The sequence below is a fragment of the Pan paniscus genome, chromosome 5 (assembly GCF_029289425.2).
Source record: "Pan paniscus chromosome 5, NHGRI_mPanPan1-v2.0_pri, whole genome shotgun sequence".
NCBI classification, from domain to species: Eukaryota; Metazoa; Chordata; class Mammalia; order Primates; family Hominidae; genus Pan; species Pan paniscus.
The window spans coordinates 69,785,169-69,812,546 of NC_073254.2; the positions used below are offsets into that span (position 1 = coordinate 69,785,169).

At 35.2% G+C, this 27,378-nt stretch overlaps 1 protein-coding gene across 1 annotated transcript in view; it reads left to right on the plus strand.

Moving 5' to 3' along the window:
- The first annotated feature begins 9,513 nt into the window (after positions 1 to 9,513).
- The window catches only part of GFRAL (GDNF family receptor alpha like), a 68,654-nt gene continuing 50,789 nt past the window's right edge, over positions 9,514 to 27,378 (plus strand). The window contains exons 1-3 of the mRNA XM_003828933.5: positions 9,514 to 9,621; positions 13,767 to 13,901; positions 15,865 to 16,023. Of these exons, the coding sequence (XP_003828981.3) occupies positions 9,600 to 9,621; positions 13,767 to 13,901; positions 15,865 to 16,023 (316 nt within the window). The 5' untranslated portion in view covers positions 9,514 to 9,599. The remainder of the gene's footprint in view (positions 9,622 to 13,766; positions 13,902 to 15,864; positions 16,024 to 27,378) is intronic.

Here is a 27,378-nt window from a genome sequence, read left to right on the forward strand (position 1 = left end):
TGTTTTCTAGGTCCTACATTTTTTTTCTTATATCTTGCTTTCTTTACTTGTTATTTGATTGCTTTTTGTAGGGATATATTTTGAATTTTTCAAAATATTTTATGTATCTATTATAGGCTCATGCTTTGTGGTTACATAAATCATCTTATACCTATAACAAGCTATGCCAAGTTGATAACAACTTAAGTTTGATCACTTACACAAAGGCTACACTTTTACTCTCCTCCTTCTAAATTTTATGTTTTTGATGTCATTCTTTACATCTTTTTATAATATGCACACTTAACAAACTACTGTAGCTGTAGCTGCTTTTAAGAATTTTGCCTTTTAACCCTTATACTAGAGAAATCCTTGATTTGTTCACCATCATTACAATATTAGAATGTTTTGGAATTGAAAAATGCCATTAATTTTACCAGTGCGTTTTATACTTTCATATGTTTTCATGTTTCTATTTTGAATCATTTTCCTTCAGCTTCAAGAACTCCCTTTAGCATTTCTTATAACGCAGGTCTAATGGTGAGAAACTCAGCCTTTGTTACTCTGAGAAGTCTTTAACACCCCTCATTATTTAAAGACAGGTTTGCTAGGTATACTATTCTTGATTGGCAGGTTTTTTTCTTTTAGAATTTTAGAGTAGAATATATTATCCCACTCCCTTGAGCTTTCAAGGTTAATGCTGAGAAATTTGCTGATAGTTTTATCAGGGTTCTCTTATATGTGACAATTCAATTCTCCCTTGCTGCTTTCCATACTCTATCTTTAAGTTTTGACAGTTTTGTTATGATGTGCCTTGGTGTGGGTTTCTTTTCCTTTTTTAAATTTTAGATTCAGAGGGTACATGTGCAGATTTGCTGCAAGGACATATTGTGTGGCTTTGGGCTTCTGTTGATCCCACCACTCAAGTGGTGAACATAGTATCTAGTAGGAAGTTTTTTTGTTTTTTTTTTTTTTTTTAGCTCTTAGACCCTTCTTTTTCCCTTTTTGGAAGATGCAGTGTCAATTGTTTCTATATTTATGTCTGTGTGTACCCAATGTTTAGTTCCTACTTATGTGAAAGAACATGCAATATTTGGTTTTCTGTTTCCGTGTTAATTTGCAAAGGATAATACTTTCCAGTAGTCTATCCATGTTGCTGAAAAAGACATGATTTTGTTCTTTTTTATGGCTTCACAGTATTTCATGATGTATATGTACTTGGTGTGGATTTATCTGGATTCATTTTATTTGGTATTCTTTGGGATTCCTGTATCTGGCTTTCTATTTTCTTCCCCAGTACTGGGAAATTTTCTGCCATTATTTTTTGAATATGTTCTGTGCTTGTCTCTCTCTCCTCCTTCTGAACACCTATAATGTGTATATTGCTCTGATTGAGGGTGTCAGTATGTCTCTTAAGATGTGTTCATTCTTTTTCATTCTTTTTCCTTTTTGCTGCTTAGATTGGATGATTTCCAGTGACTTATCTTTGAGTTCATTGATATTTTCTTCTGCTTAATCTCATTTGTGGGTGAACTTTTCTGTCAATTTTTTCAGTTTAGTTTAATATTCCTCAGCTCTAAGATTTGATTGATACTTTCATATACTTTCTCTTTGTTAGAGTTCTCAGTTTGTTTTTGCATTTCTCTCTGGACCTTAGTGACAGTCTTTATAATCATCATTTTAAATTCTCTGTTGGGTAAATTACATCTCTTCCATTCACTTGGGTCAATTTCTGAACATTTATTTTGCTCTTTATTTGGAATATATATTTCTTATTTCTTTAGTTTCCTTGACTCTGTGTTGTTTACTGCACATTAGATAAGACAGCTGCCTTTCCCAGTCTTATCAAACAGGACCTGTGCAGAAGAAAAATATCACTAGTCCATTTGACAAAAAATTTTAATGTGCCTCTCAAAGCTTTGTTTGTCCAGGCCACTGTTTCTGTTATTGGTGGCTCCCAGGAGATTGGGATATGCCATGTCCTATCAATACTCTGTGAACTATAAGATAGAGACCAGACTCTCAAAATGTAGCCAGAAAAATGCCAAGTATTAGATGTGTGGTCCAGTTCCTTCTATCCTCATGTTGAAATTTGGTGCAGGTGTTATTTCTCCACTCTCTCTGCACGAAGCCAGGGAGAGGTACTATGGAAACTGCCTGTATTTGTGTTCAGGCCACACTTTTTGATTCTGGGAAGATAGCTTTTGGAAGTGGGGCCACTGTTTGTCTACATCTTTGTTATCTGTGATCTAGAGTAAGTTAGGAATGCAAAGCTCCACCACTCCCAAGCTTAGGCTGTTAAGAATTCAGTCCTTTGGGTGGGAGCTGTAGAAGTTGTGACACTTAATTGTGAACAAACTCTTTTCAAGAAGAATAGGTAGGCTATAAAATAATAGAAGAAATAAATAGAGCTATAGAAGTTGTGACACTTGGTATGTGAACAAACTCCTTTTAGGAAAAAGAGGCTGGGGACAAGCCAAGTTCTGCTTAGTCTACCTGAGAGCTACTATTAATCTGTCTTGTTAGCTCCCTGATGCAAGCTGGAGGTTAAGCTATATAGTTGTCACTGGATGAGTGTGCAGTAAGCTGCTAGAGAAAAAAAAAAAAAAAAGGAGCTGTGCATTCTAGCCCCTGTTCTCTACTGCTCCCAAGAGATATAGTTCCTGGAAGAGTTTGCATGCCTGTTTAAAACCACCTCTTTGTTCTGTGATCTAGGGAGACTTGTATACGCCTAGTCTCTTCTGCTGTTAGAGTCAGGAGTTTTGGGATATAGTATTTCCGGTAAATGCTGTAAAAGAGCATTTTGGGGGGGAACACACTCCTTCCAGGGAGAATTGGGAGAGCTGGGATTATTGCTGAGTTGAGCTGGAGGAAGTCTCAGGAAGTGTTAAGCTGCTGCTCAGGCTGTTAGAGAGCTACTTTTTGCTTGCCCCTTTAACTCTCAGATGCGTTAGTTAGAAACCAGACTGTCAAGTAGCCACTAGGGGAGTATGCTGTAAACCTCTTCCAGGGAGAAACAGGTAGTGGTATTTTTGAGTCCTGTCTCTGTACTAATTCACAGTGTTAAAGCACCTGAAAAAGTGCTTGCACACACATATAAAACTGCCACTGTTTTCCTGCGGTCTAAATAAACTTGTATATGTCTAATTCTCTCTAACTCCCAGAGTTGGTGAATTAAGAGCCAAACTGTTGGGCATCTTATAATTGGGGTGCCATATGTAAGGTCCCAATCCTCTCCACAGGGAGAATCTGAGTGTTAGTGATTCCAGTTATATGGTGAAGTACCTGGAAGGGGTCCATGCTCAAGTATGCCTCAGATTTGTCTACCCATTTGAAGTGCATGTTTGGGTTTTTATTTTGCTTTTGATGTGGTTTTTTTTTTTGTCTTTTTTTGAGACAGAGTCTCATTCTGTTGTAAAGGCTAGAGTGCAGTGGCACAATCTTGGCTCACTGCAGCCTCTGCCTCTCTGGTTCAAGTGATTCTCCTGCCTCAGCCTCCCGAGTAGCTGTGACTACAGATGCGTACCACCATTCCCAGCTAATTTTTGTATTTTTGGTAGAGACAGGGTTTCATCATGTTATCCAGGCTGGTCTCAAACTCCTGGACTCAAATAATCCACCAGCCTTGGCCTCCCAAAGTGCTGGGATTAAAGGCATGAACCACTGCGCCCAGCCATGCATGTTTTCTTTCTTGCCTGGTAGGCAGGAATCTCTCAACTTATTTCTGACTTTCTCTCACAGGGAATTAATTGAGATGTTCATTCTGTGCATTTGTGAGTATTGGGAGTGCCAGGAGCTTCCTATTCTGCCATGTTGCTGACATCAGTCTAAGGAAAACAGTTTAAAGAAAGTTCATCAAAAAGTAACAGTAGACACATCTGGGTGTCTTAAATATGAATACATTTCTTTCTTTCTTTCTTTCTTTCTTTCTTTCTTTCTTTTCTTTTCTTTTCTTTCTTCCTTTCCTTCTCTTTCTTTATTTCTTTCCTTCTTTTTCTTTCTCTCTTTTTTTTTTTTTTTTTTGGAATTTTGCTCTTGTCGCCCAGGCTGGAGTGCAATGGCACAATCTCGGCTCACTGCAACCTCCGCCTCCTGGGTTCAAGTGATTCTCCTGCCTCAGCCTCCCGAGTAGCTGGGGTTACAGGCATGTGCCACCATGCCCCGCTACCTGCTAATTTTTGTATTTTTAGTAGAGACAGGGTTTCACCATGTTGGCCAGGCTGGTCTCAAACTCCTGAGCTCAGGTGAGCCACCTGCCTTGGCCTCCCAAAGTGCTGGGATTACAGGCGTGAGCCACTGCACCCAGCTGCTTTTATTTCTTATATTTTTCAAATGCTATATATATAAGTACCAAAACTTTACAATGTAAAAACTATTTTGAAAAGGAAAAGATCATTATAACACTTATAGATCTGTTTTCAGTAGCCTTAGCAACTTATTAACAATCCTTTTATGTTCCTGTCGGACATCTCCCCCCATGGAATGTCCAAAGCCCCTTTCCAATGCATCATTGAGAGAACTGGCCTTACAAAATTGCCCTATCTGGAATTCAGCAGGACCATACACTACCCCCATTCAGTCGTCTCTCTGAAAGACAATGTTGGCAGTGTCTGGCCACAATTCAAAGGTTACTATTTCCTATTTTTTAAAAAAGGACTAGAACATATAAATTTGAATACTAATGTATAATGTTTTGAGGTGATCTGGTAAGGTGTTGGTCTTCCTTCATTTAGTAATAACCTCGCTGGATCAACAGGTACATAACATCTTTTCACGGTGATAATTGGAATGTGCACTAGACTCTAACAGTTACATAAAATGGGAAACAGAGAGTAGCAAACGAGTTACGATAAGGAATTTACAGGAGTTAAGAATGCTTTTTAATAGTTGGTCTTAACTATGGTCTTAGAGATGTAATAAATTTCTGAAAATCAGACCCAACTGATAGAGTAACACAACCATCACCAAAACACAACCATGGAGACTTGCTCAATTTTAGCTGAAAGGGGATAGCACTGTCTCAGCCAAATTGGACTGATATGATTGAGTATATTAATTTACCCAAAAAAGAAAGAAAATGACATATACCTCCTTATCATGAAGAGGGCTACATGGGGTTTATTCTAACCTGATGCCATTAAATATTCAGGTTATATAGAATGAATTATGGAACTAATCCTCTTTAAATATTTTCACCCGCCATTTTTATGTTAGCATACCTACATTAAGATACTGGCTAGCATTTAGCTTTTTTTATAAGTAAATAAATTGGCAATATCATTAACACTTCCATTAATATCATTGTTTAAAGCATAAATAATAAATGAGTCCATTCTTTATTTCCTACTAGACTGAGGGCCAGAACTTAATAATAATCCTCTAAGGCAATCTTATTTTTTGGAGCTGTTTTAGTTCTCTTGAAGACAGGTAGCCTATCTTCCCAAATGATGACATGAGCCAAAGGAATGGCTGTTTAATTAAAATTTTTAACTTCATCAATGGATTGAATGATTTTGTATAAAGAGCATTGAACTGTGAGTCTTGTGCCTTGATAAATGGTGACAACCAACACCAAGTAACGCAAAACAAAAGTAAGAATTCATTCCTCCTTCTCAACCTGCCCACCATCTCAAATGGTTGCCAGATCCTGTAAATTTTAAATTCTGAAATTTCTTGGACCTACCATTTTCTCTGCATCATTACTACTTTTAGTTCAGCCCTTGTCATTCTCCCCTAAACTACTGACATAGCTTTGTGACAGGCAATTTGCCTTGTTTCCAAATCATCTTCCATAGCATTGCATAAGCAATTTTTCAAAACCCAACCAGGTTACTCCGTTCTGGAACTCACCAAAAGCCTCTCTTTCTTCTGTTAAACTCTAGTCTTCTTGGTAAAGCATAAAAGGCCACCCATAATTAGCACTTATCTTTTCCTCTTCATCCACTGAGTCTCAGTAATGTTAGTCCATCTGAACTCCGCAGAACAAACCTCAGAGTCTTGGCTCCTTGTGGTTTCTCAGCTTCTCCCAGTTTTGGCGGCCTTGTCCCTCCATGCCTGGCCACATCTCATCAGGTTGTGAGTGAGGAGCTTGATGGGCAAGTTATGGTGAGGTGATTAAGTATACCTAATTATTATTATTTTTTTTGGTGAGGTCCTCCAATAAAAAAAGCAAGAGTTTTTTTGTTGTTGTTGTTTAATTTCTCCAAAAATTACTGCTTCATGTCTGCTTTTATTACTTGGCATCTTAGAACTCTGTTTACAGGTCTTTTAGCCAAGAAACTCATGACCATATGTATGTATTCTTTTCAGAATGTCAATTTTAGGTTGGCTAGAGCTGAACAGACTCCTCCAGACAGTAGCATGCTACAAAAGTTTTAAGTAGACAAATATAGTGGTAATGCAAAGGTGATTGGAGGAAGTCGAATGTCACTGAACAAAAGCTTTAAACAACTTTATGTTCCAAAAAGAAATGCCTTTTAATATGAAGTTTTTTTCACTGATTTATCATAGAGTTTTATTTAACAATTTTTCTTTTTTCGCTTTTATATGTAGCTTAATTTGCATTCTAGTTTATCCAATTCATGCAACTAGTGTCTGTCCCTCATTTTTGTTTTTGTAGAGTCTTTGATACAAAAGTCTTCTAGTAAATATTACATGTCTTTTGCCAAGGTGTGAGGTCTAGTGCATTTAACTGTCATGAGAATGATACGTTAGCTAAAACAAAATTTATCAAAAAGCAATTACATAAATTTAGGGAATTTTGAATGGGAATTTCAGAGCCTTTGGATGCTTCAGTAGCAGCTGTGAATGTGCTGGCAAAGCCCAATAAGTAGAGCTGAGGACTACTCATGAAAATTCCCACCAGAACAGCTGTACTTTCTTCTGTTTCATTTATATATTACAACATTTTACTTGAAATGTAGAATACATTTTAAAATTAGGCACACATTATAATTAGAAACTATCAAAATTGATAATTCTATTTCTACAGTGTTCTGATTCAATAGCAGCTTTCATTTAAATAATCGAGAGTATTATTTTCGTAGACATTAAATTGGGGTTTATGAATTTGAGGTGTCTATAATTTGCTTGGGGTAAAATTGTGTTATCTTTTTACTAAACTTATTGAAATTCAGTACTTCCTGTGCTATCTTTGTCACTAATAGAAGTTACAGATATTTTTATATAACATTTTATTAGTGGAAGTTCTCTCAAATTAGGATCTGTGATAATCACTACACTGAAACAACAATATTTTTAGACTCACTTAGATCTTGACATTTCCTTCTGCAATGAGGAAGCATATGTATTACTTTATCACAAATTTAAAACATATTTTGACAAGTATATTTTAACATACTTAATTTCCTTTATGATCTTTAAAATTTTTTTTGCCCTGAAAATATTATCCTGAGAAGGAGTCTGTACACAAAGAGGACTGATGGCTCAATGAACAGGCATTCAGTGGTAACACAGCTGATATTATTTTGTGTTGGATGAACAGCTATATGACCACAGGTGCTTTCTATACCTATAAGTTATAGACCTAAGCAGCTGTACTTGTCTGGCAAAGATTAGCACCATTCACAGGGTCTTATATTCAGGTTCTGTGATCACTGCACTCTAGAAAGTCATAACTATATCGCCTTCCTTGAACAGAAAATTATGTTATTCTCTTCCTTTGTTTCATAAGTTTATTTTCCTTGTGGTTGCTCTTCTTAAACTCAGCACTTAGATACATTACTAAGCATGTGGTTTTTGCTGCCCCAAGATCCCTTCAGCTGCTTCTTCTAATACCATAATTTTCCTTCGTGATGCACACCTTCTGCACCATCAGATTCTGTGCTTTGAAAAGGGCCAACTACACTGACAACCTGTATCTATGATACTGGACATGGGGTAAGTTCCTTTTGTAAAACTGATTGGCACTTGACACATCTAGAACTGATGCGACTTAATTCTGCAACTTTAATAGTAAAAGAATCACACTTTCTACCCTGCTTTCTAAGAGAGAAGGATGTTTGCCAAGGGCTTCACAGCCATCTTCCCACTAGAAGGAAATAGCCTTTCTGGGAATAGAACTGGTAGAGAAGAATGCAGGTAAGAGACAGGAGGAAACAAACAACTTAGACCCAGAGAAAACAGTTTAAAACACACCTGAAATTAATTCTTCCCACGGACTCTTCAACTATGGTAGTAACCAACTCTGTCCTAGTTTAAGTCCTTTTAAGTTGGCTTATATCTAAGCTTGTCTTGGTAGAAGTCATTAGGAAAGTTTAGTGACTCAAGCCCTTGAAAAGAAGAAAAGATTGATTAATTTTATGATATTATAATCCTTCTATTATGTAATAATTAAGTCAGTGAATGTAATATAATCAATTTTTTTGTGATATAAGCCCCTCATATACATACCTTATATTACAGCAAGAATTCATACAATTGACACATTTTACAAAGGAGTGAATAACTTCCAATGCTAAGTCACTCATCTAGATCTATAGAGAAAAGCAGTGTTATAATTTTTGTTTCTTGGAATCTAGAGTCTGTGTTTTTTCATTATGCCTGCTGAAAACAAAATATAGTATAACTTCTCTACTGGTATAAAATAAACATGAACAATATGCAATCAAAAACTCAAAGGTGTAACTGCACAAATACTTCTCTCCCATCCCTATCTCTTCTTAATTTCTTGCCAAAGCAGCATTTTATTTTTTAAGCATTCATTCTAGAAAGGCCTCCAGGTGATTTAGAAATAGAAGTCTCATGACACCCCAAGAAAGATGATGTGCTGTAGGTTTACATGAGGAAGGGCGTAGCCAAACTAAGACATAAGATAAATAAGTCCCTTCATTGAAACTAGGAAAAAAAATAGTTGTCAAGTGATGCACACAAATGTAGATGATTATCTTTCCAGTGGAACATAGAATTTCTGCATCACTGGGAAGAGTATGTTTTTTACACTGTAGCTGTACTTGGAGGGTATTAGATACTGTAGCTGAAGTGGCATAATTTTTAAGCATACTGGGGTTTGTGGCACATGTAATACAACATTCTTTGTTTGGGAAGCAGCTTCCCAGTATGTTTGAGGTATATCAGGCTAATTCTAGTAGAACTTGGATTTTGCATACATTTTCTACGGCTATTATGCGTTTTCGGCTCTTCTCTATCCTCAAATGACATGAAATTGCCTTAATGAGGCTAATTAAACAAGTGGAGACTGAGTATGCTCAAGTGTCTTTGAAAATTTTGGGTCATATTTGGGAGGCTTTTACGTAGTGTTGTATTTTAGTTAAGGAAAATAAACCTTTTTCATGAACGTGCAGATTATGTATCATTTCTCTTAGTATTTGGCTCATGGGCTTTCTTAGAGGCATAATATCCTAATATTCAAGACCAGCACCCTCAGGAGAATAATCGAATTTGAATATAATTAGAACAGTTCACAACTTAGGAAACACTGGGGAGGAAATGATGACATAGGAAGCTGACTTGAATTGGTAATGCCTTTAGGAAGCAAACACAGAGGCTGAAGCCTTATTCTGGACAGTTACTCTTAAGAAAGTTGTCAGAAGAAACGCATCTGCCTTTTTTTCCAGGTGAACTGCCGTGAGTTGTCCAGCATGATAGTATTTATTTTCTTGGGTAAGTGAATGGTGCTTCTGGTTTATCTGAATTATTCATAATACTAATTCTTTGTAAACTGAATACTATCACACTTAAGCCTAACAGGGGCTTATAATATGAAGTACCAAGTAAATTACAAATTTATGCTTTAACATGGTTTATTCTTCTTGCAAAAATGTACACTCACTTTTACTCACTTATTTCTAACTCTATAGATAATGCAGAATGTGAAAATTGTATTAATCTCTCAGCTTGTTTCTGTTTTATTGTATAGAATGACCCAATGACTTTGAGTTACTTATTAGGATTAATGGAATTCACACATGTGTTAGAACCTTTTAGAAATAAAAATAAAACCTTCCAGTATCTATTTACAAGTTATAAGATGAAAAATTTCAAACTATTATCTATTTTATTTATTTTGCTTTGAAATTAAACAAAAATAAGATTAATTTAAAACATTCAATTTAACTACAGTGTTAATATTTGCTAACTAGAAGTAATTTAGTGAAGTAAAACAACTTAACACCATATCAAAATGCTTCATATTTTCATTAATTTTTATGACCTAGAACTCAAGTGTGGACTTACTTCTCTTGTATTGGATCCGATGAATGTATTATAAGATGTTGATGAAAAATAATTTATTTTTATTTAATGTAGAATCCATGAATCTATTTGCTAGATGTGTGACTGGAGAATATTTTATATCTTCTTTAGCATTTGGTAGAATCTATAAACTGAATTCAGAAAAGGAATAATTGTAACTGTAGCTAGATTGTAATTTTAAAAATATGGCATCTTATGTTTAAGCTAATATATACTTGATGAATAAAGGCATAATTGTGGGCAAGAAAGCAAAGAAGTTTACTTTAAATTGTATTGAACATAAAAGGAGAGTCATATTAAGTCAAGGAAACAAGTTAAGAAGGAGAGAAATCCCTTATATTTTCAGTTTTTCTTTGGTTTAAGTAATATTTTTCCATTGTTCCATAATTTTGCTTTTTGTAATTATTCCCAAAATATTTTCTTATTTTTATAAAGATTGTTAATATTTCTTTAGTTCTTTTTTTGTGGTAAAGAGAAATATAGGAAACTTTAATTTTTATAGATCAGGCAGCAATATAATGAAGCTCACAAAATACATTACAGACTCATTATGACCTCAGTTGAAAAGGCAATGGCCTCTTATTTTCATCTTTTACTTCTAAATTAACTTGACACCAGGTTGCATGAAGGAGGGAAATAACTTCTTAACATTGTTAGAACTAAAATTATACTATTTGATAGGTTGTACCAACATTTCCCATATTATATTTTTTAGAATGCTTGTTTGACATTATCTAAATAGGTCTTATAATGAGGAAAATGTCTGTTGGTAAAGAAATGTGGAAAACAATGAATTTTAAAATCTCAGAACATTTAATAGGATAATAAGCCCCATACATCTTTAAAACACTGATATAATTTGCAGCATTATCCATCTTATTAATTTAAAAATAGAAGTTATTTTTCATTGAGTATTACAGGAAAATTCCTGAAAAATCCTAGGTTAAATACAAAACCACAAGTCATAGTCGGGAATGAATAAGACAGATTTTGGAAAGGTAATACATTCTTGATTCTTGTGGACCAAATCATTGAGGTGGTTTTCTTAGTTGAGTCAAGATTTTGTTGAGTAGGAAGTGTGGAAAATCCTATAAAATAATCTATTAAGAAGCTTGTTCAACCAAAAACTGAAAATGTGAAAGGAAACATTAAAACATTAAAAACTGAAAATGTGAAAGGAAGTAAAACATATTTGGGGAAGATAGCATGTAGTATTTCTAAGTGATTATTACTCTGAAGTACTGATGAAGTTTTGATGATATATCTGGGATATTATCACTTATAAGATTCTTGAGGGGGCTTTTCACAAGATATAATGATTAATGGCAAATAAAATACCATTTTCTTATAAGTTGAGTTTATGACTTCAAATTTCTATTTCTGGGTCTTTGGAAAACTGGATTTGACCGAGTAACTTTGTGCTAGGATCAAAAGAGTCCTCTTTTTCTTTCTTTGGGCTAGCCAAATAAGGAGTACAAGGGCTTGGCTAGATGAGGTTGTCCATGAACACATGAGAAAACAGAAAGCTGATATGTCCATTTCCACTCCAGCTCTCAGCAAGAAAAATGTTACCAAGCTACACCCATGGGCCTAATCTCCAAATGCAGTGACCCAGCAAGTAGTACACATGGTCCAATCAGTTGTCTTGGATTCTTCTTATAAGATGAGATTTGCAAAGAGGTAAGATTTAAAAAAAAGAGAGATTTCAAGGCCTTACTTGAAGCCTATCACTCTACATTGTCACAGGTGATTCATAATTAACAACAGCATTTAAAAATTCAAATAATTTGGCTCTTATTTAGTTATAGCTTGACTCTCTTGATGACAGTTACTACAACTGTCTCTGTAACACAATTTTAATCCCTGTATTTTTTTCTATTAATTGATTTGGCTAGTGTCACTTCATATATTTGCAGAATCAATTTGACTAACTTGTGTAACATATTAAATTAACATTGCTATTTTCTTGATTGTTTTTAGAAAACTTGCTGGATTTCTCCTCTAGCAAAAGTAACTTGTAAATATCTGGAAGGTATTATTTTTTAGATGTTATCAGTTATTTATATATCTTATATATAAACATCTAATAACTTGGGTATAAGTCAATATTCATTTATTGAATACCTATACTGCATCATTGTGTTTGGTGACAAAAATACAGTTATAAATTGTCCTTAATGTCTGTGGGTAAAGCTGTACAATCCAGTGGTGGAGACAGGCACATGAATATATACACTACAGAACAGTAAAATTTGTGATTGCGGGATCCCCACAGTTCTAGTAAATGGATGGAAGATGTCAAATTCAATTTGAGTGTGGAAAAAGGGGAGTATAGAATTCAAGTACAGGTTCCAGAAAATAGCTAATGATTGTGTTCAATTTTAAACAACAAAAAGGGTTATTCCAGAAGAAAAAGAAAGAAAATACTTATCAGGGATCAGACAGTAGGCATGCAGAGGTGGAAGACAGCATGGATCATTTGGGAAACGATAAATGCTTGAGACCTTCCAGATTGCACATGGTGAGGAATATGAGAGCCCTGATATGAGAAATAGTTTAAAGGATATAAAACAGAAAAATGGCAAGACTAGAATAGTACATCAGGTAGATTAGGGGTTACAAAGAACCTATCTGAATAAGGTTCTGAATAAGATTCAAACTGGAGGCAGACTGACTAATAAGTTAAACAAATGCTCAAAGTGAAAGTCAATAAATTTAGCAAGAATGAATATGGGAGAGTGAAGTTGAGGATGGAAAATAGTCTACCACAAAACCAAGATTTCTAGTTTGGGTTCTTATGTTAATTGTGGCATTGTGAATGAAGTAGTGGTCCACAGTGGAACAATGATGATGAAGATCCTGTGAAAGTGTTTCTGAAACATTCAAGTAGAGATAACAGTTACGTACCTATGACAGGAACACTGGAAATACTGAGATTAAATTATACATTTGAGAATCATCAGACTAACGATTTTAGTTCAAACCATAAGAGCACATGGAATTTTCTGCAGAGAATGTATAAAATGAAAATAGAAAAGGTCTGAGAAGAGAACCTAAGCTAAAATTATACTTTACTAGAAGAATGAAATGATCCTGGGAAGAATTTTAGCTATGGTCAGAAAATACAAAGTGGATAAATATCAAGAGAACAGAAGGGAGGGCTGGCAAAGGAAGAGTTTCAAAAACAAAAAAGTCAACAAAATGCTCAATGGTGAGATAAAGTTTAAAACCATTAAGTTAGATTTTAAAGGGGTAATTAGAGACTTTTTTTAAGAGCAGTTTTAATGGAATAATAGTAATAAAAATAAATTATAAGTTGAGGAATAAATAGATGATGAGAAGTCAAAATGAGCAAATTTAAAATATTCATTTAAGAATCTATAAAAAGAAATACAGATCTACAGCTAGAGAGGAGGTTAAGGTTATTCCCACCATCAATTATTTCACTACATGTTATTTTCCATAATTCTGCTCTTTATCATTAATAACTTAGATTTGAAGAAAATGGATGCCAAATTTATATTACAACCTTGTTTTTGTTGTTGTTATTCAAGCTATGGGGTTAAGCTTGGAAAATGAATACACTTCTCAAACCAATAATTGCACATATTTAAGAGAGCAATGCTTACGTGATGCAAATGGATGTAAACATGCTTGGAGAGTAATGGAAGATGCCTGCAATGATTCAGGTAAACAAGTTGCTAAGAATACACTCAACTGATTTATTTTTACTAAGATAAAAACAGGATTTGATATTTTGTCATTATCCTAAGAACTAAGTTTTTCTCTATGTATCTTATTTAATCTTGACCCCCAATCGATTCACTTTTAATCATGTATTAGCAAATTTAATTACAAAAGGATTTTCTTAATTACTAAAGAGCTTTAATTACTGAGGGCAGCATTATTCAAGATTTCAGATTATTTTCTTACCTCTCTCACCATGTATAATGCTACAATTTTATGCATTCTTCTCAGAACCATGGCAGTATTTTTTTCAAATAAAAGGTTATTTTGATTACATATGTCAATGATAAAATAGAAAAAATAAGATTTGTTATAATAATTGTTGTGTATTTGTCCATGTACAATGTACAATTTATATTCTTGAAACATATATACGGTATTTCCAATTCTATGTCAAGAACAAGTAAAGCTATAGTTTTGTTTTTAACTTGGCCTACCTTCCAAACATTTGTGGGGAGGTTCAAGAGTTGAGAATGTGAAGATTGGAGAGTGACTGGTATTTTCCTTCTTTTTTCTTTTTTTTTTTTATTTTGAGACTGAATCTTGGTCTGTCGCCAGGCTGGAGTGTAGCTGCGTGATCTCGGCTCACTGCAACCTCCGCCTCCCGGGTTCAAACGATTCTTTCTCCTGCCTCAGCCTCCAGAGTAGCTGGGACTACAGGCGCATGCCGCCATGCCCAGCTAATTTTTGTATTTTTAGTAGAGACGGGATTTCACCACGTTCGCCAGGATGGTCTCAATTTCTTGGTCTCGTGATCTGCCTGCCTTGGCCTCCCAAAGTGCTGGGATTGCAGGCGTGCACCACCGTGCCTGGCCTATATTTCCTTAAAAAGAAAAAATATATATATTTTGAATATTCAAGTAGCTAAATAAGCATTGAATGAGAACATTATAGTAAGACTCCTTTCATTAAAAGTAAATAGAATAGTATAAACTACAAATAGAATAAAGTAAATAGAATAAGTAAATAGAATAAACTGTCTATGTGGTAGAACATAGTCAATTTATACAGTAGAACATTGTTCTACAGTATAATCTATACAGATTACAGTATAATCTATCTACAGTATAATCTAAAAATAATCTATTTATTTTGATGATTAAACTTCTTGCTACATTTTATAAGGCAATTTAAAATATGTTGTTAAAATATTATATTTAGGTGTCACAAATTGTACCTTATTTAATTTCAGTATACAAATAGTCTTTTGCAGTAAATTGCAATAATATTTGCATAATTATTTTATGTATGAAGCTGAAATATGTGTATTCTCAAATGTACAAATGAAGTAAACTAAGGTAGTTTTATTCAGAATAATAAATAAAAGAAAATGTTCAGGTAGAGGATTACATATTTTTAAATTAATGTAGAAAATGAAATATTGGTAATTATGAGACTTATTCAAATATTCAAATACTGGTATTATGAGACTTATTCAATAATATTTATTGAGTGCCAGGACCACATAATTTTAATGATAAATTTAGAGCCACCTGCACATATCTTTCTATAGTCTGAGAATGATATGAAAATAAAAGATCAGATTATGACAAAACAGCTAATAAAATAGATAAGCTGACAAAATGCTAAGATTAGAGAGCATTCTGGTCACGTCCTGTAAGAGTAGCCTTATTTTTACTGAAAAGCAAGAAATGATATTCTAAGTAGGAAAAAGCTATTTTGAAATGCAGAAAGTTTTAATATAGAAAGTACATTATGGAAAATATTCAATGAAAATACATGTTTTTCATAAAATGTCACTTATATGGATATCCTGCAGCAACCCCAGATAATCTTACCATATTAATTAATTATTCAGGTTAATATGTTAAAAGTACTTTGGGGAGGAAGAATCCAAAATTATAATCAGATTAATATCTATAGTGTTATGTGTTTGATTGTGAGATCCAGGTGACCCCTGCAAGATGAGGAATTCATCATACTGTAACCTGAGTATCCAGTACTTAGTGGAAAGCAATTTCCAATTTAAAGAGTGTCTTTGCACTGATGACTTCTATTGTACTGTGAACAAACTGCTTGGAAAAAAATGTATCAATAAATCAGGTAATATTTTGTTTTAAGGAATGTTTATAGTCATGAAAAACAAAGCAACAATTTCAAAATTAACCACATCTATGTAATCTGATTAATGTTTTTTGTAATTTAATTCTTTTCAAAGCTTTATTATTTTAAAAATTTTGTTGGTATATAGTAGATGTATCTATTTGAGGGGTACATGAGGTGTTTTGATACAGTTCTTGATGTACCTTGGGGTTCTGTGAGCCATAGACCTCAGTAAGTGCATTACATACTTCTTTCATTGCTAACCACAATTCTAAGCTTCATTCGAGTCAGTGGAATTATAGATTCACTCATTCAATTCATATATTTGTGGAGTTTATTGTGGCCTTGCACAAAACCTAGATGATAGAAGGCAAATAAGATATTATCTTTGTTGTTAAGGACCTCAGTGTCTCCTGGGAGAAATCAAAATGTAACTAATTGCTAGAGTTATACTTGCCTTTGCATAGGGACATTTAATCAGGCTAATACACTGGAGTAGGGGTGATCAGTTAGCCTGCATGTACCCTTAACTGTACAACAAAGACATTCCAAGAGATGTGCAGGATCAAACAGTTCTAAAGTGAACAGTTTCCAGTCTTCAATGTCCCTATATACTCCGAAAAGTAATCAGCAGAGGAAAGCACCTGTTATCACAGAGTGCTCAATTCTTCTTTCACAATCAACCTTCTCTCACTTTACAAGAGGTAGATTTACCTCTCATCTACACGGAATGGTCTCATCGTCCAACCCATTCAACCATCCGTGGTGGGCTCATTGGACAAATTTCTGTTCCATAATTTTGCCATTTCCAGAATATCAACAAATGAAGTTATGCAACATGTAGCCGTTTTAATTCAGTTTATTTTGTTTAACATAATACATTAGAGATTCATTAATTTTTCTCATGTGTAAGTTTATTTTTCTTGATGAGTAGTATTTCATTATGTGAGTATATCACAGATTGGTTATCCATTCATTATCGAAAGTAAATTGCATTATTTCCAGGTTTTCAGGGATTAAAAATAAGGCTGCTATAAATATTCACATACAAGATTCAGACAAACATAAGCTTTACTTCACTTATGAAATTGTGGGGTCACATGGTAAGTATATGCTTAATGTTACAAAAAGCTTCTAGACTGTAATTCAGATTTAATGTAATCATCAATGTATAAAAGTTCCTGTTGCTTCATATTCCTAGCAACACATTTTTTTGCCATTCTAATATATAGTGGTACTATATTGTAGTTTTAATTTGCACTTAATTATAATGTTAAGCATATTTTTATGTGTGGTGTGCCATCTATCTGTCTATCTTATTTGGTAAAGTATTTCTTCAAACTTTTGCCCATTTTTAAATTGGTGTTTGGTTATTGCACTGAGTTTTGAGAGCTGTTTCTGTAAGTTGAATAGATTTTTTTTATTCAGAGTATGTGTTTGGTATTTTTTTAGTCTGTATCATGTAAGAGTGTCTTAAAAAACAGAATTTTAAAAATTTTGGTGAAATTGAGTTTATCATCTTTTCTTTCATAGATCATACTTTTGATGTTGCATCTAATAAATATTTAATTCACATTAACAAAGATTTTCTCATAAGATCTAGAAATGATGTAGTTTTAGGTTATATATTTAGGCCTATGTTACATTATGAATTAATTTTTGTATCCAGTACAAGATATAAGTCAGATTTTCTTCCCTGCAAATATCTAATTGTTCCACCCACATTTGTGGAAAATAATATAATTTTACTTTTCTCAAAAGTCATTTGGCCATATATTGGTGGCTCTATTTCTAGACTTTCTATTCTGTTCCATTGAGTTAATTCTGTACTTTTGCAAATATTTTATAGTCTTACTATAGCTTCACAGAAAGTCTTGAAATCAAGTAGTATGATTCCATTAACTGTTATTTAAAAAATAATTTTGGCTATTCTATTTCTTTGTCTTTATTTTATTTTATTTTTGTTGTGGTTGCTGTAGTTGTTTTGGAAACAGGGTCTTATTCTGCCACCCAGGCTGGAGCATAGTGGCCCAATTTTCACTCAGTGCAGCCTCTACCTCCTGGGTTCAAGCGATTCTCTTGCCAAAGCCTCCCAATTAGTCGGGATTACAGGCATGTGCCACCACACCAGCCAAGTTTTGTATTTTTAGTAGAAACGGGTTTTCGCCGTGTTGGCCAGGCTGGTCTCCAGCTCCTGGGCTGAATTAATCTGCCCGCCTCAGCTTCCCAAAGTGCTGGGATTACAGGTGTGAGCCACCGGGCCGGGCCACTTCTTTGTCTTTCCATAAACATTTTAGAATCAGCTTGTCAATGTCTGCAAAGAATCCTGCTGACATTTTGACTGAACTTACCTTGAAATTATAAACCAATTTACTATGTCGAGTGTTCAGATTTATTAACATGATATATTTCTTCATTTATTTATAACTTCATTGATTTAGTTCATCAGTATTTGATAGTTTTCAGTATATAGTTCTTGCACAACTTTTTAGGCTTCTACAAACACACTTCAGGTTTTGGTGCTGTTACAAATGGTAATTTATTTTACATCTTAACTTTCTATTGATTATAGTGATTATATAGAAATACAATTGATTTTTCTATATGGACTTTATAGCCTATGACTTGCTAAATGCAATTATTCTATTTTTTTGTAGAATCTGCAGGAAATTCTACATAAATATTCTTGTCATCTATAATAGAGTTTCATTTTCCCCTTTCCAATCTGTAGTCTTTCATTTATTTTCCCTGCTTTATTACCCAAACTAGAGCTTTCAATATATTAAATAGAATTGTTGAAAGTGGACATCTTACATTTTCACCTGTCTTAGGAGAAAGGCATTCAGTTTTGTACCATAAAGAGTGTGTGTGTGTGTGTGTGTGTTCTTTGCAGGTTCTCTTTATCAAGTGGAGGAAATTCCTTTATATTTTTGGTTTTCTTCGTTTTTAAAATCATAAATGCATAAATAAATGCTGAATTCTGCAATTACTTTTTTGCCTCTATTACTATTAATTACTTCAAACATTTATCTTTTCCTTTTGTTGGGAGTATTTCAATTTTTCTGGCCATTTAAAAATATATAGTAAATTAGTGTTAACTATAGTCTCCCTACTGTACTATCAAGTACTAGAACTTATTCCTTCTGTGTTAATGTATATTTGTACCCGTTAACCAACTTCTCTCCATTTCACCTCCCCCATGTCCTGCCAAGCTTGATCACATTTTTTCCTTTAGTTTTTTATATGGCGAAATTCATTATTTGATTTTTTACTGTTGTTCCAGCCCTTCATTTCAAGGCTAAATTCTGTTCAATCATGGTGTATTATTCTTTTTGTATTTCTGGATTCAACTGCTAATATTTTGTTTAAAAAACTATGTTCATAAAGTATATTGGCATGTTGATTTGTTTTCTTATAATGTCTTTGGTTTGGTATCTAAGTTATGCTGGCCTGTAAAATCAACAGGGAAGTATTTCCTCCTCTTCAATATTCTGGAAAAGCACAAAAAGAATTGGTGTCATTCCTTCCTTACATGATCTATTTCATTAACCAGTAAAGATATCTGGCCCATGCTTCATTAAAAAGGTTTGAAAATATAAATTCAATGTGTTAACTTGTTGTAAGACTATTCTTGTTATCTATTTCTTCATGAGTGAGCTTTGGTAGTTTGTGTCTTCCATTTGCTGAATTTATGTTGGATTTTTATCCTTAAAGTTTTCAGTTTACTGTTTCTTTTTGGTTTCTATCTCCCTACAAAATTGCTCCTAGTATTTCCTAATTGTCCTTTTTAATGTCTGTAGCAGTTGCAGTGATGTCCTTTTTATGTTTCCATATTGATAATTTGTATAATCTGTGTCCTTTCAATTTTACTATTCATTGTTTCTTTCTATGTATGTCTGATTTGATTTTAATGTGTTCTCCATTTTCTTGCTTCCTAACATAAAACCTTGAGCCACTGATTTGAGATTTTATTCTTTCCTCATATAAGCATTTAATACTATGAATTTCCTTCCAAGTACTGATTTAGCTATAGCCACACATTCTGATATGTAGTTTTAATTTATATTTATGTCAAAATATTTTCTCCTTTCCTTTGTGACTTCCTCTTTGTTATGATTTATTTTATTATTATTATTATATTTTGAGGCAGAGTCTCTCTCTGTCACCCAGGCTGGAGTGCAGTGGAGAGATCTCAGCTCACTGCAACCTCCTTCTCCTGGGTTCAAGCTATTCCTCTGCCTCAGCCCCTGAGTAGCTGGGATTACAGGTGCTTGCCACCACACCTGGCTGATTTTTGTATTTTTAGTAGAGACATGGTTTTGCCATGTTGTCCAGGCTGGTCTTGAACTCCTGACCTCAGGTGATCTGCCAGCATCGAACTTCCAAAGTGCTGGGATAACAGGCATGAGCCACCATGCCGAGCCAGAAGGTTATTTAATTTCCTAATATCTGAGATTTCTCAGATATCTTCATTATTGATTTCTAGTTTAATTTCAGTATCATAATATAACATATTTTGTATGATCTCAATTCTTAATTAAAATAATAATTGCCAAATATCACCTGTACAATGTGATACATGCTACACACATGATAAGGACACACACATACACACACACACAGACAAAGTACTAGAAGCCATAGAGTAAAAAATAATGGTGACTCAGAAGACTTCACAGAATTGTAAGACTTGGGCCTTTTAGGGTAAGTTGGTTTCATTAGGTAGGCAAAACAAAATGGATATTTTAAGCAGAAGAAACAGAATGAAGTGGGGAGCACTTGGGGAGCAACAATTCCCTTGTTAAGCTGGATACTAGAATGGAAAAGTATTTAACACTGGAAAGAAATCAGGTATTTATGAAAAGGAGGAAGGCTGAACTTACATATCTTTCTAAAGAGATTAGACTTTAAACCGTTGCTATGAGGAGCTATTACATATTTTAAATAGAGGAATGTATCATCAGTTTCTCAAAAGATATCACAGGCAATAACGTAGAGAGGATGGAATGGGGGGCAAAGAAAGATGCAGGTCAAGAATGTCAGTTAAAAAGCCATCAAAATAATTTAAGAGAGAGGTAATGCATGCCTGAACTAAGGCACTGGTCCTGAGAATTATAATAAAATATATACTTAAGGTATATTTATGAATAATAATCAATAGGAATTGGTGACCAGTTGGATATGAGGAATTTAAAATGTATTAAGCATAATCTCCACGTGGCTGGCTTGGGACAAGGGGATTGCTATACATTGAGCCAAGAAATGAAAAATTGTACAGGACTGGGGACGAAAGTGATGAGTTGTATTCTGAAAACATTTCATCTGAGGCATGCTTTGGAATATTCGAGTTAGGAATGTTGGTATTTTTTTTTCTAAATTTGCAATGATAAAAAAATAGTCTAAAAATGTAAAGGAACATGCCTTATCAAGCTGGCATTGGGAAGCAGGGATCTTGAGGAGAGAAATCTAAAACAGAGATACAGAGGTTTATGAGTAGATAAAAAACATAAAGGAGAGTAAGACTGCTGGGAAAAACAGAAAGGGAGGAGAAAGATATTTTCAGAAGAATTTTATGATCTAGTTGAAGAAACCAAAAAGAAGTTTTTTAAATACAGGAAAAGAAACTACAGAGAGTGGAATTTTTGAAGCCAATGAAAGAGAGGACATGAAGAAAATTGTCAAAATTATGAAAAGTCAAAAAAGATAGGGCCTGATAATGGCATTAATTTGCTACTTAGTAGACGTTACTAGTTTTAGATTAATTAGGCTGAAATGTTAGCATGCTGAAATGCTTATTAAAATATTTATTGAGTTTTTTCAAGATGGTAAGACATCTGAACTTAATAGCCTTAATTGCCACTTTTAGCCTATCAAATTTTGACAAAATGTTGTATATCAACAGAACTATACATATTTAGAGCAGTTAAGTTGAAATCAGTTTACATACTAAAAGTATTTTTTCTACAATAGAAATTTATTAAATGCTGTTATGTGGAAATATTGATGAATCAGGCATACAAAAACCTTGCACTCAATGAGAGTTTCATATGGACAAGACCTAAAGGAGAAGGCCTAAATATTCCCGATGGCCTTCATAAAGGACCTGACCTGACTTTTGTGTTTACAGAAAGCATTCTGCTGATTTATTATAATTCATGACAAAGAATTATAAAGAAAATGATAATTTAAATATGAGAAAGAACATGATAATTTAAATCTTACCATTCCTTCTATGTCAACTGCAGCATCCTCCACAAACCTTCTAATCATCACTTCAATAAAATGGTTTACTCTCCATGCTTTGCATTCCCAAAATATTCTCCAGAGTACACAGACATGCACTTTTCTATTCTCAAGAAAATCAGTTTTGTTATTTCTTTTCAAAAATATGCTAAAGCACCCAGCATAATACCTGACGCTTAGCAAATTATTAGTAAATATATAATGTAAATATTTTTCATTAACAAAACATTGAGCATCTAAATGATGTATCCATTCATAAAATATTTATGTGTAAACCCTGGAGAATATAAAGAGCATCATCAAATGAAATGAGCAAACAAAAGTGGTTGGCAGCAGTTCCAAGATGGCCGAATAGGAACAGCTCCAGTCTACAGCTCCCAGCATGAGCGACGCAGAAGACGAGTGATTTCCACATTTCCAACTGAGGTACTGGGTTCATCTCACTGAGGCTTGTCAGACAGTGGGGGCAGGATAGTGGGTGCAGCCTACCGAGCGTGAGCTGAAACAGGGTGAAGCATCGCCTCACCCGGGAAGCACAAGGGGTCAGGGAATTCCCTTTCCTAGCCAAGGGAAGTGGTGATGGGCAGCACCTGGAAAATCGGGTCACTCTCACCCTAATACGGCGCTTTTCAAGTGGTCTTAGCAAATGGCACACCAGGAGATTATATCCCGTGCATGGCTCGGAGGGTCCCACGCCCATGGAGCCTCGCTCATTCCTAGAGCATTTGACATCAAACTGCAAGGCAGCAGCGAGGCTGAGGGAGGGATGCCTGTCATTGCTGAGGCTTGAGTAGGTAGACAAAGCAGCTGGGAAACTCAAACTGGGTGGAGCCCACTGCAGCTCAAGGGGACCTGCTTGCCTCTGTAGACTCCACCTCTGGTGGCAGGGCATAGCTGAACAAAAGACAGCAGAAACCTCTGCAGACTTAAATGTCCCTGTTTGACAGTTTTGAAGAGAATAGTGGTTCTCCCAGCACAGAGTTTGAAATCTAAGAATGAACATACTGCCTTCTCAAGTAGGTCACTGACCCCCAAGTAGCCTAACTGGGAGGCACCCTCCAGTAGGGGCAGACTGACACCTCACACAGCTGGGTACCCCTCTGAGACGAAGCTTCCAGAGGAACGATCAGACAACAACATTTGCTGTTCAGCAATATTTGCTGTTCTGCAACCTCCGCTGCTGATACCCAGTCAAACAGCATCTGGAGTGGACCTCCAGCAAACTCCAACAGACCTGCAGCTGAGGGTCCTGACTGTTAGAAGGAAAACTAACAAACAGAAAGGACATCCACACCAAAACCCCATCTATATGTCACCATAATCAAAGACCAAAGGTAGATAAAACCACAAAGATGGGGAAAAAACCCAGCAGAAAAGCTGACAATTCTAAAACTCAGAGCACCTCTCCCCCTCCGAAGGAATGCAACTCCTCGCCAGCAATGGAACAAAGCTGGATGGAGAATGACTTTGACGAGTTCAGAGAATAAGGTTTCAGATGATCAAACTTCTCTGAGCTAAAGGAGGAAGTTCGAACCCATCGAAAAGAAGCTAAAACCCTTGAAAAAAGATTAGACAAATGGTTAACTAGCATAAACAGTATAGAGAAGTCCTTAAATGAGCTGATGGAGCTGAAAACCATGGCATGAGAACTATGTGATGAATGCACAAGCTTCAGTAGCTGATTCGATCAACTGGAAGAAGGGTATCAGTGATTGAAGATTAAACAAATGAAAGGAAGCGAGAAGAGAAGTTTAGAGAAAAAAAGAGTAAAAAGAAATGAACAAAGCCTCCAAGAAATATGGGACTATATGAAAAGACCAAATCTACATCTGATTGCTGTACATGAAAGTGATGGGGAGAATGGAACCAAGTTGGAAAACACTCTGCAGGATACTATCCAGGAGAACTTCCCCAATCTTGCAAGGCAGGCCAACATTCAAATTCAGGAAATACAGAGAATGCCACAAAGATATTCCTTGAGAAGAGCAACTCCAAGACACATAATTGTCATATTCACCAAAGTTGAAATGCAGGAAAAAATGTTAAGGGCAGCCAGAGAGAAAGGTTGGGTTACCCACAAAGGGAAGCCCATCAGACTAACAGCAGATCTCTCGGGAGAAACCCTACAAGCCAGAAGAGAGTGGGGGCCAATATTCAACATTCTTAAAGAAAAGAATTTTCAACCCAGAATTTCATATCCAGCCAAACTAAGCTTCATAAGTGAAGGAGAAATAAAATACTTTACAGACAAGCAAATGCCGAGAGATTTTGTCACCACCAGGCCTACCCTAAAAGAGCTCCTGAAGGAAGCACTAAACATGGAAAGGGACAACCGGTACCAACCACTGAAAAAACATGCCAAATTGTAAAGATCATTGATGTTAGGAAGAAACTGCATCAACTAACGAGCAAAATAACCAGCTAACATCATAATGACAGGATCAAATTCACACATTACAATATTAACCTTAAATGTAAATGGACTAAATGCTCCAATTAAAAGACACAGACTGGCAAATTGGATAAAGAGTCAAGACGCATCAGTGTGCTGTATTCACTAGACCCATCTCACGTGCAGAGACACACATAGGCTCAAAGTAAAAGGATGGAGGAAGATCTACCAAGCAAATGGAAAACAAAAAAAGGCAGGGGTTGCAATCTTAGTCTTGGATAAAACAGACTTTAAACCAACAAAGATCAAAAGAGACAAAGAAGGCCATTACATAATGGTAAAGGGATCAATTCAACAAGAAGAGCTAACTATCCTAAATATGTATGCACCCAATACAGGAGCACCCAGATTCATAAAGCAAGTCATTAGAGACCTACAAAGAGACTTAGACTCCCACTCAATAATAATGGGAGATTTTAACACCCCACTGCCAACATTAGACAGATCAACGAGACAGGAAGGTAACAAGGATATCCAGGAATTGAACTCAGCACTGCACCAAGCAGACCTAATAGACATCTACAGAACTCTCCACCACAAATCAACAGAATATACATTCTTCTCAGCACCACATCACACTTAGTCGAAAATTGACCACATAGTTGGAAGTAAAGCACTCCTTGGCAAATGTAAAAGAACAGAAATTATAACAAACTGTCTCTCAGACCACAGTGCAATCAAACTAGAACTCAGGATTAAGAAACTCACTCCAAACTGCTCAATTACATGGAAACTGAACAACCTGCTCCTGAATGACTGCTGGGTACATAATTAAATGAAGGCAGAAATAAAGATGTTCTTTGAAAACAATGAGAACAAAGTCACAACATACCAGAATGTCTGGGACACATTTAAAGCAGTGTGTAGAGGGAAATTTATAGCACTAAATGCCCACAAGAGAAAGCAGGAAAGATCCAAAATTGACACCCTAACATCACAATTGAAAGAACTAGAGAAGCAAGAGCAAACACATTCAAAAGCTAGCAGAAGGCAAGAAATAACTAAAATCAGAGCAGAACTGAAGGAAATAGAAACACAAAAACCATTCAAAAAATCAATGAATCCAGGAACTGGTTTTTTTTGAAAAGATCAACAAAATTGACAGACTGCTAACAAGACCAATAAAGAAGAAAAGAGAGAAGAATCAAATAGAAGCAATAAAAAATGATAAAGGGGATATCACCATTCATCCCACAGAAATACAAGCTACCATCGGAGAATAAACACCTCTACACAAATAAACCAGAACATCTATGACAAATGGATAAATTCCTGGATGCATACACTCTACCAAGACTAAACCAGGAAAAAGTTGAATCCCTGAATAGACCAATAACAAGCTCTGAAATTAAGGCAGTAATTAATAGCCTACCAACCAAAAAAAAAAGTCCAGGACCAGACGGATTCACAGTTGAATTCTAGCAGAAATACAAAGTGGAGCTGGTACCATTCCTTCTGAAACTATTCCAATCAATAGAAAAAGAGGGAATGCTCCCTAACTCATTTTATGAGACCAGCATCATCCTGATAACAAAGCCTGGCAAAGACACAACCAAAAAAAAGAGAATTTTAGACCAATATCCCTGATGAACACTGATGCAAAAATCCTCAATAAAATACTGGCAAACCGAATCCAGCAGCACATCAAAAAGCTTATCCACCATGATCAAGTGGGCTTCATCCCTGGGATTCAAGGCTGGTTCAACATACGCAAATCAATAAACATAAACCAGCATATAAACAGAACCAAAGACAAAAACCACATGATCATCTCAATAGATGCAGAAAAGGCCTTTGACAAAATTCAACAGCCCTTCATGCTAAAAACTCTCAATAAATTAGGTATTGATGGGATGTATCTCAAAATAATAAGAGCTATTTATGACAAACCCACAGCCAATATCATACTGAATGGGCAAAAACTGGAAGCATTCCCTTTGAAAACTGTCACAAGACAGGGATGCCCTCTCTCACCACTCCTATTCAACATAGTGTTGGAAGTTCTGGCCAGCGCAATCAGGCAGGAGAAAGAAATAAAGGGTATTCAATTAGGAAAAGAGGAAGTCAAATTGTCCCTGTTTGCGGATGACATGACTGTATATTTAGAAAACCCCATCGTCTCAGCCCAAAGTCTCCTTAAGCTGATAAGCAACTTCAGCAAAGTCTCAGGATACAAAATCAATGTGCAAAAATCACAAGCATTCCTATACACCAATAATAGACAAACAGAGAGCCAAATCATGAGTGAACTCCCATTCACAATTGTTTCAAAGAGAATAAAATACCTAGGAATCCAACTTACAAGGGATGTGAAGGACCTCTTCAAGGAGGACTACAAACCACTGGTGAACAGAATAAAAGAGGACACAAACAAATCGAAGAGCATTCCATGTTAATGGATAGGAAGAACCAATATCATGAAAATGGCCATACTGCCCAAGGTAATTTATAGATTCAATGCCATCCCCATCAAGCTACCAATGACTTTCTTCACAGAATTGGAAAAAACTACTTTAAAAAGTTCATATGGAACCAAAAAAGGGCCCGCGTTGCCAAGACAATCCTAAGCCAAAAGAACAAAGCTGGAGGCATCTCGCTACCTGACTTCAAACTATACTACAAGGCAATAGTAACCAAAACAGCATGGTACTGGTACCAAA